This window comes from Phragmites australis, chromosome 15, assembly GCF_958298935.1.
Source record: "Phragmites australis chromosome 15, lpPhrAust1.1, whole genome shotgun sequence".
Classification (NCBI taxonomy): Eukaryota; Viridiplantae; Streptophyta; class Magnoliopsida; order Poales; family Poaceae; genus Phragmites; species Phragmites australis.
The window spans coordinates 22,189,487-22,206,001 of NC_084935.1; the positions used below are offsets into that span (position 1 = coordinate 22,189,487).

A 16,515-nucleotide genomic window follows, 5' to 3' on the forward strand; every position below is an offset into this window, starting at 1 on the left:
GCATGCGTCTAGTTTTACAATTTCTCTTGCTAAGAATCTATTTATTTAAATTTTTAATAAAAAAATAAAAAAAATGGGCTGCTGGCGTTGACTAATATCGAGACTGTTGGGCCGCGTAAGCCTATTCTCTAGCTCTTTGTATTGTAGGATCGCATGCACGGGGCAAAAGCTCCTTCCAAAAATGCGAACTCAAAACATCTTCTCTTGTCCTTACTTAACTGTTCACTGTTCACACTTTTTTTTTTCCCTTCCTCAGCAATCGCAATCCAAGACAGATGATCGATACTTCACAGCATTCAAACCTTAAGTCTTGCCCGATTAAAAAAAAAAACTTAAGCCTTGCCCCCAACAAAAAAAAAAACTTAAGCCTTGCCCCCTGTAAAAAAACATAAGATGGTTTTGGCTCCGTTATCTAACAACAAACTTCACAAATGTGCGCGGATCGTGAACTGCTTGATTCACGCATTGTTGGAGACCAAACATGTTCACGCCCACCATACCCCATAATGTAGGTTTGTTGGGAGCGCACGAATTTGGTATGAGATTTATTGGAAATGATATATTCTCTCCGATCCCAAATATAAGTCCATACAATATTCTCTCAAATACACCAAATATAAGTCAATCATAGCTTCAATGCACTTTTTGATTCATTCTTTCATGTTTGCCCTACTTAAATGAATCCTAATCAATACAGTAAACTTGCCACTCACCTTAACTATAACATCAATTGATGGGTACCAGGATCATTGTACCACTTATCTTAATTCTTGTGCCTAAGTCCAAATAAATTTATATTTGGGATCGAAGTGAGTATTTGACAAAATCAGGCCTCTCAACTCGCAGTTAAGTCATTCTCTATTCGATCAAACATTTCCTTTGGAACGTTGTCCATAAACTCCCGGTAAGAATTCCAGGTAATAGCTGGCTGAATTACTTTACTTACATGCAATTCATTTACGCAGTACAGCAGTAACAAAAGTGTGATAAAAACCTGAAAACCGAGTGCCGTCCAAGACCCGGTTCTGCCTTGTAAAGCAGACGGAAAAATAAAACCAACGAGAGAGCATGCATCCCACGCGTTTCACAATCTAACCTCTCAAATCAAATCTAATCATATCAAATCCTCGTGACAACCTCGCGTATCGCCCTTCGCCGACGCAATTCAATGCCGCGATTTAATCCCTTCTTAATTCGATCGATTGATCCTATCCCACACGCCATCAAAACTAATTCGTTTTATAAATACGAGCTGAGCGAATTCAACGACACCACATCCTCCACCGATTCTCCAAAGAAATAGTACTAGCTCGAGTCCCTTGAGCAACCATGGCAGCGACAGCGAGCTCCGGCGAATCGCAGCGCCGCCGGCGCGTGCTGATGTTCCCGCTGCCGTTCCAGGGCCACCTGAACCCGATGCTGCAGCTGGCCGGCGCCCTGCACGCGTGCGGCGGCCTGGACGTCACCGTGTTCCACGCCGCCTTCAACGCGCCCGATCCGGCGGGGCACCGCTTCGTGCCCGTCGGCGACGGCGTGCCGTTCGGCGGCCTGCTCCCCTCCGGAAGCGACGCGGACTTCGCCGGGGCGCTGCTGCGGATGAACGAGCGCTTGCGTGGGCCGTTCCGGGACAGCCTGCGCCAGGTGCTCGACGAGGACGAGGGCGGCGCGTCGGCGTGCCTGGTGGTGGACTCCAACCTGCGCGGGATGCAGCTCGTGGCGGAGGAGCTCGGCGTGCCGACGCTCGTGCTGCGCACCGGAAGCGCCGCCTGCCTCGTCGCCTACATGGCGTTCCCGGCGCTCTGTGACAAAGGCCTCCTCCCGCCGCCATCTCAAGGTACGTAGCAGTTACCATTCAAACCTATGCAATTATCTCGAGTTCGGCAATTCAATGAAAGTCACCAACTCTTTTTCATCGAAAAAAAGAAAGAATCACAAACTCGATCAACACTATGTAATTACGTCCATATGGGCTCAATAGGAAAATAATTCACGTTAATCGAAAAAAAATAGTTCGCGTATAGGATGTTTCCACGTCAAAGCAGGTCCATTTGAATTGCGGGATATAACGTTTGGGCGCCACCTGTCAGTCCCAATGGATGCGACAAAAATGTAGTTTTGCAAAGTAGGCAAGTGAAAATTCGGATTTTTAATATTTTTCATCACTATATGTATGGTTTTGTGAGATTCACTGGAAACTGTTAAGAGCTCTTAAGAGGTTTTTCTATCATAGACATATATATATTTGTACCATGATTTGATAGTATTTTTGAGACAAATCTACTCATTTAATTATTTCATATTTGATCCAACTTTTTACAGATATATTGATTACTGCCACTTAAAGTTAAAATAATTTTCAAGAGTATTGTACTGTATATGCCCCAGCCCCACCAATTGATGCACCGCGGATGATGGTTTCATTTTTCCATCCATGAACAGAAAGATAATGTTGCTATGAACCACCTTGTCTAACATCCAGCTACCTGCATTCGACGACCTCAAATAAGAACACGACACGTTTTGATATATGTATTGATGTATATAGGCCCTAAAATAAAGGCTGTTTAATGTTCACGCATTGTTGACGTAGATCTATATGCAAACGATCCTTTTAAAGGCTAGTGAACATTTTAATTGTCCAACTTCCGAGGTTCTTAGGAATTTGTCCTGCAAGTCTCAGAAAAACTAGTTTCAAGTTTCAACTTACAAGCGATGATTCTAACCTGATTTTGAGCAAATAAAATCTCACCTCGGTTCACAAAAAAATCTATAAAATAAACAATAATCACTTGTATGATAGTGATAGTCAAATCTATAAAATAAATAATAATAACTTGCATGATAGTGATAGTCAACAGTGAAACATAGAAAAAATGAAGCTATTTGCAAGTTACTACCTCTATTCTCTTTTAGATATAGTTTTAGCCTTCGGCATATAGAACAAGATTACAATAATTTTTTTCATTCACGATATCTTTATCCCTCTTGAATTCTCTCACATAATAAATCTACCATATTTATTCAAATGAAATTTCACTTTTCAATAGACTTTAACATGAGTACTTTTGTAAAACATCACCTTCAAAACCTAAAATATGACATCTATTTAGAACAAAGTTAAGTTTTTAAAACAACATCTATTCGAGACGGAGGTACTATTTTTCTAGAATCAAAGGCCTCAACCCTGTCACTTTTTATTAAAACGAGACTGTCTACCACAGCGATAGCACCGAAAATTCACACATCAGTAACACTGGGTAGCCTCCAGCATCACCAACTCACTGAGGTGGTTACAATTCAGCACATAACAAGACCAAAATTACTTAAAAAACGTTTAATTTGGCTTGACCAGCACTTCTAAACATCAACAGAATGTCTTCGTCATATCTTTTTCACACGAATTCTCCTTGTCTCAGAAACCCCTCGCTAGCACATCTTTTCGGCCTCCCTTTCATCCTTGGTTCTGGAGCATAATCTTCAGAGGAGCCTGAAGTGGGTGTTCCAAGAATGCACACCATAGAGCCATCTTTCCTGACAAAGTATCCTTCAACATTAGCTGCCAACTTCTTTGCTTCATCAGTATAACCTTCAAAATCATTTTTATATCCTTCCATTTCCGCAACACCAAAGCAGTAACAACCGTAGCCACCAAATTCTCGGGTCAATAGGGTCGAGGAACGGGATCGAGGAACAAGGTACGCTACTTGTGAAAGATTTTGGCAAGACGATAACCAGATTGTTCCCGCGTTCCCGGAACTGGGATGAGGAATGCAGCATGGTTCCGTGTTCCCAGTGACTATAGTAATAACATTTATACCGTTATATTTCTTCTGGCATATCTAGCAATTGATTCATAACTACTACCAATGTTTGTATCAAGAAATTTAGAGACATGTTGCTACACAGCTTTTGCTATTGCACACTCAAAAAACAGGTTGGAAACAGACTTATTATCATTGCAAAACATGCATTGGATAGGTTTTTCAACACATGTCTTTCTCAAATTGTCTACAGTTATGAACTTATTATAAGATAGGATTCAAAGGAACATCTGAATTCATGGGGAATAGTGTTTTTGCAAACAGCAGGAATATATATGTGAGTGACCCTTCTGAAATTGATCACAGCATGTAAACATTTAGAAGAATACACTCCTTTAGACTCATATTGCCAGATAAGTGAATCAGTCTCATTAGTAAGTTGTAAACTTGAAATCACTTCTACAAGCTCATACTATCTTTGCATCATTGATGGGAGAAGGCCTTCTAAAGGAAGTTTTCAGCTCATTCCTATCGAGGATTTGATATTCGAATGTATATTATTTTGTGATATGAAAAATAGGGATACCTGCGTAGTCATAGAAGTATATCGTGCAGAAAGACACATAGTTTATATAGGTTCAAGCTCCTGAGTTGGGTAATAGCCCTAAGTCATGTCTTTCCTAGATTATTCTTGAATCACAGAGCACAATGATGAAATATGGGGTGTCTAACCCTAAGAAGTAGGCGAATTTGATTGTGTCTAAGGCTCAAGACCTAATCGACTAGGGGATTGCTTCTGTCATGGATCTTCGATGGGTGTTGGTTTTCTACTCGGCTAGTCTTGAGGGGTTTTGTGACTTCAAATATCTGAAGGAGCGACTTGTTTCTGCTTCGATTGGTTCGATGTGAGATTTGATCCCTTGGACGTGTCGCTCTCCCTACCTTTTATAGTTAGGGGTACTCATGCGTAACCTACCAGGACTACTCTAGGCATAATCTACTCAGATTGTGGAACTCCCGAATATCTAGGATTCCTTACAGAATAAGAGATAGTTTTCTAGTTTGTAACCATCGACTTCCTTGTATTTTATCTCCATACCTTACTTTGTGGTGGCTATGATTAGCCCCATATCGAGTAAAATACAGATGTTCCTCATCTACCCTATTTAGAGATATACGGAATAATTATATATCCTTGTCAGCTAGCCTCCCAACTCTACTCAAAAGAGGACGTCTGGTCAACTGAGTGAGTCGAAACCTCCTCCGAGACTCCCTCATAGTCGGGAAAATCTCAGACTACATAGAACGAGTTCCCCGAGAATAGTTCTCGATTACCAAAGTTGTTTAGACTGCTTCATTAGGAACTCTAGAGAGATCATCAGGTTTTCATCCTTATTCACCGCATTAGACTTGCACGATTTCTAAGGTGAGTTGACATGATTTGACCTCTAGCAGACTCCTTCATGAACCAGGGTCATTAATTGATCAAACCCACTGTATGGTGCCGAGAAATGAAGGGTCACACCCGGCTTACGATTCTAGGGTCTTTATAAACATGAGGCCACATGTATTATCTCCTAAAACCCTTAGCCTCTAGACAAGAGAAAAAAAACCCTTTCCTTAGAAATCATGGGTTCTTTCTTTTCCAAGTTCTTGATGTTGGAGACCTTGTCGATCCCAAACATCATTGACATTTCTTCCAATGATGAATCCTCTTCCTCTTCCAATAGTGACATACCTATCTTTGATCAACTCTTCTTAAGGAAGGGCCAGACAATGACATGATGTATGGCCAAGGATGGGACACAATATTTCGTGAGGAAATAAATCTCTCCTCTTTTAGGGTTTTAAAATTTGCAGTCTTTTGTATTTTATGGAAGATATTATTTTAATATAGAATTTAAATCTTTCCATTGGCATTGATATTTTGTGTATTTATTTTTTTAATACATTCTCTCCCTAGCCCCTAATTGGTCGATCATTATACTGAGTATGTTGATCAGGCAGTCATGATTTTTACCTAGGAATAGAAAAGGATATGTTTCCCTAGTCCCCGAGAATCTGATTGAAGAAGATCTTTTTAGTCGGATAGCTGAGAATTTAGAAAAATTAGAACTTAAGTTCTTATGCCCGAGAATACTCAGAATGCCGCAATTTCATCAACTTGGCCAAGATCTACCAGAGTTGGTGTAGGGATCGATGACGTCCTAAGAGGGGGGTGAATTAGGACACTTAGAATCTATTCGACTTCAAAAATTACACAAAATAAACCAATATCAATTTCTATCTAAATGTGATCTAGGTTTATCTAGTGAGTCTACTCTACCAATCAAATCGCTTATAACCTATCTAAGAAGGTAAATTGTAAGAATGTAATTGCGAAAATATAAATAAGGTAGAGAGAGCAAACTTGGTACAAGGATGTTTATCATGTGGTATCAATAGCATGAATGCCACATCTAGCCCATGTTGGAACTCAACAAAGGATATGCTCCTGGTTGGCACTCTGTCACGGCTCTTGAGCCACCAAGTCACAAAGACAAAGCCTCCACCTGAATAAGCCAACAAGCCACCAAGGCAAGGTCTCACCACTAGCCTCTCTTTCGGTCTCTTGCCACCGTGATCACTTCGGAGCTTGAGCCACCAAGGTAAGGGTCTCCACATCCCCGTACACGCTTCTCGTCACCGCTCCACACCAAGTCGGAGGGTCAACAAGCTTGCTGGCGAGTCACCAAGGCTCCAAGGTGCATGTGTACCACTTGGTACAAGGTTGGATCACTCCTTGATCCACTCTATAGGCAACAATCACCTAGCCACACTCTCTCTAGGCTAATAATCACTAATCACTCACTAATCTTGTGCTTAATCATTTTGGATAATCACTTTAAGCACTTTGGTGGCTTGGATGTCTTATCAAGTGTGTATGAGCTTCCTCTAGACTCTAGCACATGCCATGCCTTCAAATGACTGAGTGGAGGGATATTTATAGCCTTAAACCCGCGCACTAGCTGTTAACCCAACGACTCAGAAAAGTTATTAATACTCTTTAGATTGTTTCTTAAGGATATTTTGTTGCTCATTGATCAAATAAAGGAGTTTATCATAAGAAAGAGAATCCTCATCGAATTCATCATTAATTACATTGCTATCCACACCTTTGGTCATAAGACACTTGTAAGATGACATGCGTGATGACGACTTGTGTGATGACGACCTTGAGGAAGAGTTTTTTTTGGAGGCGAGGATGGTGAATATTTCATCACTTAAGCTTGACTTTTCATCATCACTCACCCATCTTCCTATGCTTGCGGATGCCTGGGCTCTTTCCCTTGTGTCACTCTTGTTCTCGGTCTTCTTCTTCTCCTTATTGATATGATTAATTGTATTGACCAAGTCTTCATGGAGATAGGATGATCAACCTTGGCATTGATCCTCTTCATGTTCTTCACTAACTTTGAGAATAGATTGGCCATCTTAGGATCAACTTCTTCATCACTTGATGTGCTTTGATCATTCTCTTCATAGCCCTCTTCATCTGCATCTCCGTCATCTTCACTTGAGCTTGAATCTTGCTCTTGTCTCCTCATCCTTACTTTCATGTATTGGCATTGAGCTTGCTTGCTTATGAGAGTAAGGTTCTTGATGTCAGATGAGGAAGAAGCTTCCACTCTCATGTTCATTGTCATCTCATAGGTGGTGATCTTGCCGAGCACATGACTTGGAGTCATCTTCTTGATGTCATTGCTGTCGTAGATGATAAATACTATCAACTTGTACTTTAGAAGAAGAGTTTAAAGTATTCTTCTCACCACTTGATCATCTTCAATTGGTGTCAAACATAACCCATTGATCTCATTGACAAGAATATTCAAACGTGAGTACATGTCATTAGCACTTTCATGGGGTAATTGATTGTTGCCATTGAGCTTAGTAACAAACACATGATATTTCTCATTGCGCACATCCTTTGTGCCTTCATGTATTTCAATGAGACTATTCCAAATATCATGTACATTGGTGAGAGAATAAATACAATTAAATGCATCAACACATATATATGATAAAATGATACTCTTTGCCAATGCATCTAATTGTCTCTCCTTGTTGGTGATGCGTTGCCTCATTCCTTCCTCGGTGACTCTCCAAACATCTAACCCTCGGTCTTGCAAATAACAAGTAATTAGAATTTTCCACCGGGGGAAGTTTGTGCCATCGACAAGTGGAGCACTATGGAAATCCATCCCAACCCCGGACGTCACAACTCACTAGGCAGTGAAGCCTAACCGATCATAATGAGATTAAGGCTCAAATGCCACTTGAATTAGCAAAACCTTGTGAAAAGTGTGAAGCTCTAACACAAATTGTAGAGCTAGATGTGAGCCCTAGCTCTGATACCAATTGTAAGGATCGGTGACGTCCTAAAAAGGGGTGAATTAGGACACTTAGAATATATTCGACTCTAAAAACTACACAAGATAAACCTATATCAATTTCTATCTAAATATGCACTAGGTTTATCTAGTAAGTCTACTCTACCAATCAAAGCGCTTGGAACCTATCTAAAAAAGTAAATTGTAATAATGTAAATGTGAAAACGTAAATAAGATAGAGAGAGCAAACTTGGTACAAGGATATTTATCCTGTGGTATCGATGATATGAATGCCACCCCTATTCCACGTTATAGCTCTACAAAGGATATGCTCCCAGTCGGCACCCGGTCATAACTCTTGAGCCACCAAGTCACAAAGACAAGACCTCCATCCAGATAAGCCACCAAGATAAGATCTCACCACTAGCCTCTCTTCCGGTCCCTTACTGCCATGATCACTTCGGAGCTTAAGCCACTAAGGTAAGGGTCTCTGCGTCCCCGTACACGCTTCTCGTCACCGCTCCACACCAAGTCAGAGGGTCAACAAGCTTGCAGATGAGTCACCAAGACTCTAAGGTGCCGACGTACCATTTGGTACAAGGTTGGATCACTCCTTGATCCACTCTCGGTTGGATCACTCCTTGATCCACTCTCTAAGTAGCAATCTCCTAGCAACACTCTCTCTAGACCTATAAGCACTAATCACTCACTAATCTTATACTTAATCGCCTTGAATAATCACTTTATGCACTTTGGTGGCTTAGATGTCTTCTCAAGTGTGTATGAGCGTCCTCTAGACTTCAGCAGCATGCCACGCCTTCAAATGACTGAGTGGAGGGATATTTATAGTCTCAAACCTGCGCACTAGCCGTTAACCTAATGGCTCAAGAAAGTTGTTAACACCGGATGATCCGGTTAGAACAATAGTACTAACACCAGATCATTCGGTGAGTACACTCTCACAAACTAGTCGTTGGAACCCCACTCAAGCCTCTGTGAAAACTAGACACTCCGATGTATACTTCATTTCCATCACCGGACTATCCGATGAGTTATCCTGAACCATCCGAGCCTTTCCTTCCTCTCTGTGTAAATTGCTCCGGTGAAAGCATCCGGTGCACATTACTTCATTATCGGACTATCCGATGCCTTGAACTTTGTTCTGCATCTTTGTGCTTTTCATTGTCTGGTGTATGGTCCGGTGTAACCTTGCTTCATCACGATACCTTCCGACATGCTGATCTTTGATCTTCCACGACTGCAACCTTCTCTGGTGGAAATACTTCAGTGTGTACATTTCTCTGATCACTGGACAATCCGGTGGGTTGTTCCATTTTGTCTTTTGGACATAAACAGTCATGTGTTGCCATGCTTTGATCACCGAACTATCCGGTGAGGCTTAGCCTCCATTCTTCAGCACAACACCCTTCTCTGAAAGAATTGCTCCGGTGAGCACACTTGGTAATCACCGGATCTTCCGGTGATGTCTTCAGGCCTCTCTCTCCCTTTGTCAAATATGCTCCGGTGAGAACAACATCCACAGCACCAGACCATCCGGTGAGGCAAATCTTCCTGGGACTTCTTCAATTCGACTAAACTTTGTCCTGGTTGCGGTGGTTTCTTTATGTATTGTATGCATGAGACCTACTAACATATATTTGTGACAAACATGTTAGTTCCATTGACTATATTGTCATTAATCACTAAAATCACAATCATGGCCTAATATGACCATTTTTGCTACAGTTGGGAGTTGAGTCATTGAGTATTCAAGAACAAAATCAATCTTCTATTATAAAATATTCTATCTTTAGTAATTCTTCATCAAGTAATCAGAATACATTTAATTTATGATGATTTACTTATCAAATGTACAACTTGTGAAGTCTATCAATATTCCACGAGTTGTTGAGGATGTGCCCATCCTCCATATCTAGCTCTACCGACCTTGGACGGGTAACCTCAACAACTTTGAATTGTCCCTCCCAAGCTGGGAAAGTTTAGTGTGACTCCTAGATTTTCTCAATATTAAATCACCCATGGCTAAAGATAGAGCATGGACCTTTCGATCAATATATCACTGAACTTCTTGTTGATATCTAGCCGCTCTGAGCAACACTCAATCTCTAGCTTCCTCGAGAAGATTGATATTGGCTACACGCCATGATGTTTGCTCTTTCTCTAAGAATGCCTATACTCATGGAGAACCAAGTTTCAATTCACAAGGGAGGGCAACTTCAACTCCATAAACGAGAAAGAAAGGGGTGACCCCTGTAGCCTGACTGTTGGTCGTTCTTACTGCCCACAAGACCGAAGGAAGTTCTCGAACCTAATTCCTCGAGTTTGCTATGACCCCGTCAAGGACTCATCTTTTAATCCCTTACGAAATGAGGCCATTGGCTCTCTCGACTTGGTCGTTACTTTGCGGATGAGCCATAAAGGAATAACATGCCTTGATCCTAAGTTCCTCGTAATAATCTTGAAAAAGATTGCTTGTGAACTAAGGTTCATAATGAATTGTTTGGCTGCTTCTGTGGTAATATGTCCCATCGGCTCAGCCTCAATCCATTTGGTAAAGGTGTCGATGGCTATAAATAGGTGTTCAAACTCTCGAGGACTTTCGAGAAGGGTCCCAAAATGTCCAATCCCATGTAACGAAAGGCCAGGACAAGGGTATCATTTGTAGTACTTGTGCGTGTGGATGAATCTAACGCATGCATCATGGAGAGTAGTAGGCCACCAAAATCCTTGTCTAAAGGCTTTTCTGACTAGAGTTCAGAAGAAAGCATTGGCCCCACATATCCCTCCAAGGATTTATTTGAGTAATTTCCTACCTTGCATCTGATAAATGTTCATCAAGACTCTACGGGTTCCTCTATGATAGAGGACATCGTCGACCAAGGTATACATCCTGGCTTTCCGGGTAACTCTTGCTGATTCTGCTTCATCCTAAGGTAATACTCGACCTTGAAGAACTTCGTGGATGGGGATCATCCACGAGTCTTCATACTAAAGCAGGGAGACCTCAGTACGATGCGAGTTCTCGAGTGCTTCATCCTAGATGGGTAACATGACTCCTTCCTCGGTGTCCACACTTGGTAGGACTGATGGCTTGGGGAGTAATTCAACGAACACCCCGAAGGGTACTGAAGATCGTGATGAAGCCAACCTTGCCAATTCATTGGCTAGGAAATTTTCCCATCTCGGGACATATTTGACCTCTAGTCCAGAAAAATGGCGCTCTAGCTTCCTGATCTCCGAAAGGTATGCGGCCATGGTCAGGTCAGAACATTGATATTCCTTATTGACCTGGTTCATGACTACTTGTGAATCCCCTTTTACATGTAGTCAATGAACCTCGAGCGAAATAGCTACTCGGAGACCAGCCAACAATCATTCACATTCGGCTACATTATTGGTGGCTAGAAAAATCAAACTAAAGGAAATACCTCTAGATTTCTCCTGTAGGTGTAGTAATTATGAACCCCAGCCCCTGAGCCTCGGAGCATTAGCGATCCATCAAAATTCAACGTCCATGTTTTTTGGGTTTCGAGTTCTGGTGTGGTGTTTGGCATGTGGTTAGTCCATTCAACTAGGAAATCGGCAATGGCTGGGGACTTTATGGCTGTTCGTGGGACGAAGTGGACATTGAACTCTCCATGTTCCACAACCCACTTAGCGATTCTTTTTACTGCTTCTATATTGCGGATGAGGTCTTCTAGAGGGAATGCGATACAACTGTAACCCTATGTGCTTGGAAATAATGTCAGAGTTTGCGAGAAGACATTAATACCTCATACAAGAGTTTTTGTACCTAGGGGTAACATACCTTAGGTCCGTGCATCATCTAACTGACATAACATGTGGGTTGCTGGACATGTTCCCTTTTATCTACAATAGGTCATTCCATGACTACTGCGGTGCTAACAGCCTAAGGGGAAGCTACAATGTACAAGAACAATTCATCATCTAATTCTGGTGATGTTAGGATGGGAGCGTTGGAGAGGTAACTTTTGAGTTCTTGGAACGCTGTTTCAGCCTCATTGGTCCATTCAAAGGTCTCATGGTTTTTCAACAGCTTAAAGAAAGGGACTCCCTGTTCGCCAAGTCGGGAGATGAATCGGCTGAGTGCAGCCATACATCATGTTAGCCACTGGACCTCTTTTTTATTCCTTGGGGAACGCATCTCCTCAATTTCCTAATTTTTTTTTCTGCGTTCACCTCGATGCCCCGACTGGATACCAAGAAACCGAGACCTTTCACGACTCTATATCAAAAGACACACTTCTCAGGGTTTAGCATCAAACGGTGCTTCCTAAGGTTATCAAAGGTTTCTCAATGGTTAGTGATGAGGTCTTCCTCTAGTCGACTTTTGACTACCACATCATCAACATACGCTTCCATATTCCTCCTAATTTGGTTCTGGAGGGTGAGCTGGACAGTACGTTGGAAGGTACACCATCACTTTTTAGGCCAAAAGGTATCTTGACGTAACAATAAACTCTGAAAAGAGTTATGAACAAAGTTTTCTCCTCATCCTCTTTACTCATACTAATTTTGTGATATCCCGTGTAAGCATCCAGGAAGCTGAGCATTTTGCAACTAGAGGTCGAGTCGGTGAAGTTCTAGTAAGCATGAAGGGATCTTTCAGGAAAGCTTTATTGAGGTCGGTGAAGTCGACGCTCATTCTCCATTTGCCATTGGATTTTTTCACCATGACAGGGTTTTCCAACAACTCAGGGTATATGACTTCCCTTATGAAGCCCACCTTCACGAGTTTGTCTATTTCTTCCTGAATAGGCTCCTTGCGATCGTCAGCAAACCATTGAAGCTTCTGCTATACCGGCTAGGCATTGGGTCGTATTGCGAGTTTGTGTTATATCACCTCCCTAGGAATTCTGGTCATATTGGATAGCTACCAGGCAAACACATCTGAATTAGCTCGCCATGACGAGTGTGAGCTCCCGTTAGGGATCTAGCATAGTATGGATCTGAATGCACTTGGATGGCTCCTCAGGGTCTAGGGACGATTTTAACTTCATCACCCGACTTAGGTGAGATTTTAGACTTTGGGAACACTAGATCCTCTTTTGCAGTGTTGACCTCATGTGAAGGGGGCGAATCATATAGCTTGAGGCTCTTACATTCGCACTTTAGCACCATGCGTGTATCACCCTGAACTTGAATGTCCCCCTTCGGACACAGTCTCTTTACAATCTGGTACAAGTAATGGACCACTGCCATGAACTTGGCCAATGCTGGAGGTGTACTTTATGAGCTCAATTTTGGACCTTGGTATCTGCATGTTATCTAGAGCTCCAAGAAACAAGATATTAAGGGAATTCCCTCCATCAATCAGGACGTGGTTTACCTTGCAATTGTTGATAGTGGGGTCGAGCATTATTGGAAAATGACATGGGTTATTGATGACTCCTACGTAGTTGGATCCGTCGAAGGAGATCGGAATGTCCACCCACTTAAGGGCTTTGGGTTGCACAAGGGAGGTGGAAAGGATTTCCTGCTCTGTGACCTTGGCCCATCGCTTGGACTCATAACTAGCCGATCCTCCAAATAGGTGACTGACCTCATGGGACATAGCCTTGTGCAGGAGGTCATCCTTCATTATTAGGGCTGGGTGGCTCAATCTCTCGACGAGACCTATTGGGAGACTGCATTGACCGATCGACTTGGGAATCGGATGGCCATAGGTTATCTTCGGAGATCGGTCGATCTCTTGTAACTCATCTGGCATGGACTAGGTTTTAGGGCCAAAATCACCAAGGTATCCGAAAAACAAGTCCACCACGGCATGTAGCATGATATCTTCTGATGTTGACTACCTTGCTCGTATCCTCACAGACGTTGCCAGTTGTCGAGGATTTGATTCTTGGTCGTATATTATTTTGTGATGTGGAAAATAAGGATACATGCATAGTTGTAGAAGCATATCACGCAGAGAGACACAAAGTTTATACAGATTTAGATCCCCTCGAGTTAGGTAATAGCCCTACGTCCTATCTTGCCTTGATTCTTCTTGGATCACATAATACATTGATGAAATATAGGATGTCTAACCTGAAGAAGTAGGTGAATTGGCTGTGTCTAAGGCTCAAGACCTAATCGACTAGGGGATTGCTTCTGTTGTGGATCTTCGATGGGTGTTGGTCTTTTACTCGACTAGTCTTGAGGGGTTTCACGACTTCGAAGATCTGAAAATGCAACTTGCTTGTGCTTCGATTGGTTCAATGTGAGATCCGATCCCCTGGACGTGCTCCTCTTCCCCCCTTATATAGTTAGGAGTAATCGGGCGTAACCAAGAATTGTGGAACTCTCGAATATCTAGGATTACTTATCGAATAAGAGATATTTTTCTAGTTCGGAACAATCAGCTTCCTTGTATTTTATCTTCATACCTTACTCCTTGGCAACTACGATCAACCCCGTATCGAATAAGGTACAGACGATCCTTATATATCCCTTTTAGAGATATACAGAATATATGGAATAATTATATATCCTCGTCAATTCCCATCCCATACATTTGCAATTTTTCCCCTTTTCATTGGCAATGCAAAATAGATCCCATAGTTGCACTGCTAAAGGTGAAGTTCCGAACCAAGTATCTTCCTAAAAACGAATTTTTGTACCATCCCCTACTACCCATCTATAACCAAACTTAAGAGCCTGTGCTGCCCACATAGCCCCTTTCAAAAAAATTGAGGCATGAGAATTAGGTAAACAGAAAATATTAGGAGCATTCCTCATATATTTTCTCCTGACTACTGAAGTGGAGCTATCTGCAAATTGTTTTTACCTGTTTCACTAAATTACCTAAATATTGAGCATTGCCCTTTCATTTTGAAAATTGCAGATCAAATCCAACTAGACATGCCGTTGAATGAGCTTCCACCGCTACGGCTGAGAGACATGGTGTTCTCAACGACTACTACACATGCTACTATGGCTAGATGCTTAGAATGTTTACTGGAATCTGCAAGATGTTCTTCGGGTGTCATCATCAACACCTTACAAGACCTTGAAAGTTCGGAGCTCCAAAAGATCGCCAATGGCCTCGGTGTTCCGATATACGCGATCGGGCCACTTCACAAGATTTCTTCAGGAACCGAGAGCAGCTTGCTAGCTCAAGACAGGACCTGTATGGAATGGTTGGACAAGCAAGAGACAGACTCTGTTCTTTATGTGAGCTTTGGGAGCTTGGCATCCATGGATGAGAAGGAACTGTTGGAGACAGCATGGGGCTTGGCCAACAGCCAGAGGCCATTTCTGTGGGTGATCCGGCATAACCTGGTCCAATCCTCAGAGCAAGCGAGCCTTCCTGATGGCTTTGAGGAGGCGACACGTGGCAGGGGAATGGTGGTATCCTGGGCCCCACAGCAGGATGTTCTGGGGCACCGCGCAGTCGGTGGCTTTTGGACGCACAACGGGTGGAACTCGACTCTGGAGAGTATTTGTGAGGGTGTCCCGATGATCTGCAGGCCCCAATTTGCTGACCAGATGATCAACATGAGGTACGTCCAGGAGGTGTGGAAGATAGGATTTGAGCTAGAAGGTGAGTTGGAGAGGGGAAAGATCGAGGGGGCTGTTAGAAGGTTGCTGTGCGAGGAAGAAGGAAGAGAGATGAGACAGAGGGCAAAGGATTTCAGGAACAAAGCTGTTAACTGCATGGACGAAGGAGGCTCTTCGAAAACTGCAATTGATCTGTTGCTGAAGCGCATAATGTCATTTTAAACCTTTTCCCTATGAATACACTTTATTTGATACATGTGACAAATTGTTCTCGAAATTCCATAAGGCAATTTAATAAAGCTGCATCGGAAGCAAATAGGGATAGATATCATGGCAAACGGCTCAATGCATTGATTCTTATTTCTGAACCTCATAATGTGTTCCGGATTTCTTTACGTATTTGAGCTTGGCATAGATTGTTAATTCCCTTTTTGTTTTTGTTTTTTTGCTTTTTTGGTGGGAAGTGGAGGTTTAATGGCGTGAGCACAGCCGCAAGGACCAGCAAAAATTGTGCAGCAACCTGCGTGCAGTGTTATTTTGGTTTGGTTCGCTAGAAACCAATTTCCAACAATTTTCAACCGATTCAACATTTTCTATCGCAAACATAGAAGAGAACTACGTACTGACGTCTATGGTAAAAAAAGAGAGCCTGTATTAGGGAGTAGTACTACATAAAAAAATAACCATTAGGAGTAACGAGGGGTATTTCACAAGAGATGCATATTTTGAAGTGGAAATTTCAAAATCTCAAGCCTTTTCTCTTTGCCCATCTCCTTAGTAAAATACTGCTGGATTATGCCAACTCCTGACGGTACCAAGAGGATAGAGAAATTGTGGTGGCCGTGTGGTGATAAAAT

The 16,515-nt window shown here is 42.3% G+C and overlaps 1 protein-coding gene across 1 annotated transcript; it reads left to right on the forward strand.

Moving 5' to 3' along the window:
* Window positions 1–1,146: 1,146 nt before the first annotated feature.
* LOC133893690 (DIMBOA UDP-glucosyltransferase BX9-like) lies at window positions 1,147–15,982 on the forward strand. Its single transcript, XM_062334781.1, has 2 exons — window positions 1,147–1,834; window positions 15,003–15,982. Exons 1-2 carry the CDS (start codon window positions 1,330–1,332, stop codon window positions 15,878–15,880), a joined length of 1,383 nt encoding a protein of 460 aa, XP_062190765.1. The 5' UTR covers window positions 1,147–1,329; the 3' UTR covers window positions 15,881–15,982.
* The last annotated feature ends 533 nt before the right edge of the window (window positions 15,983–16,515 follow it).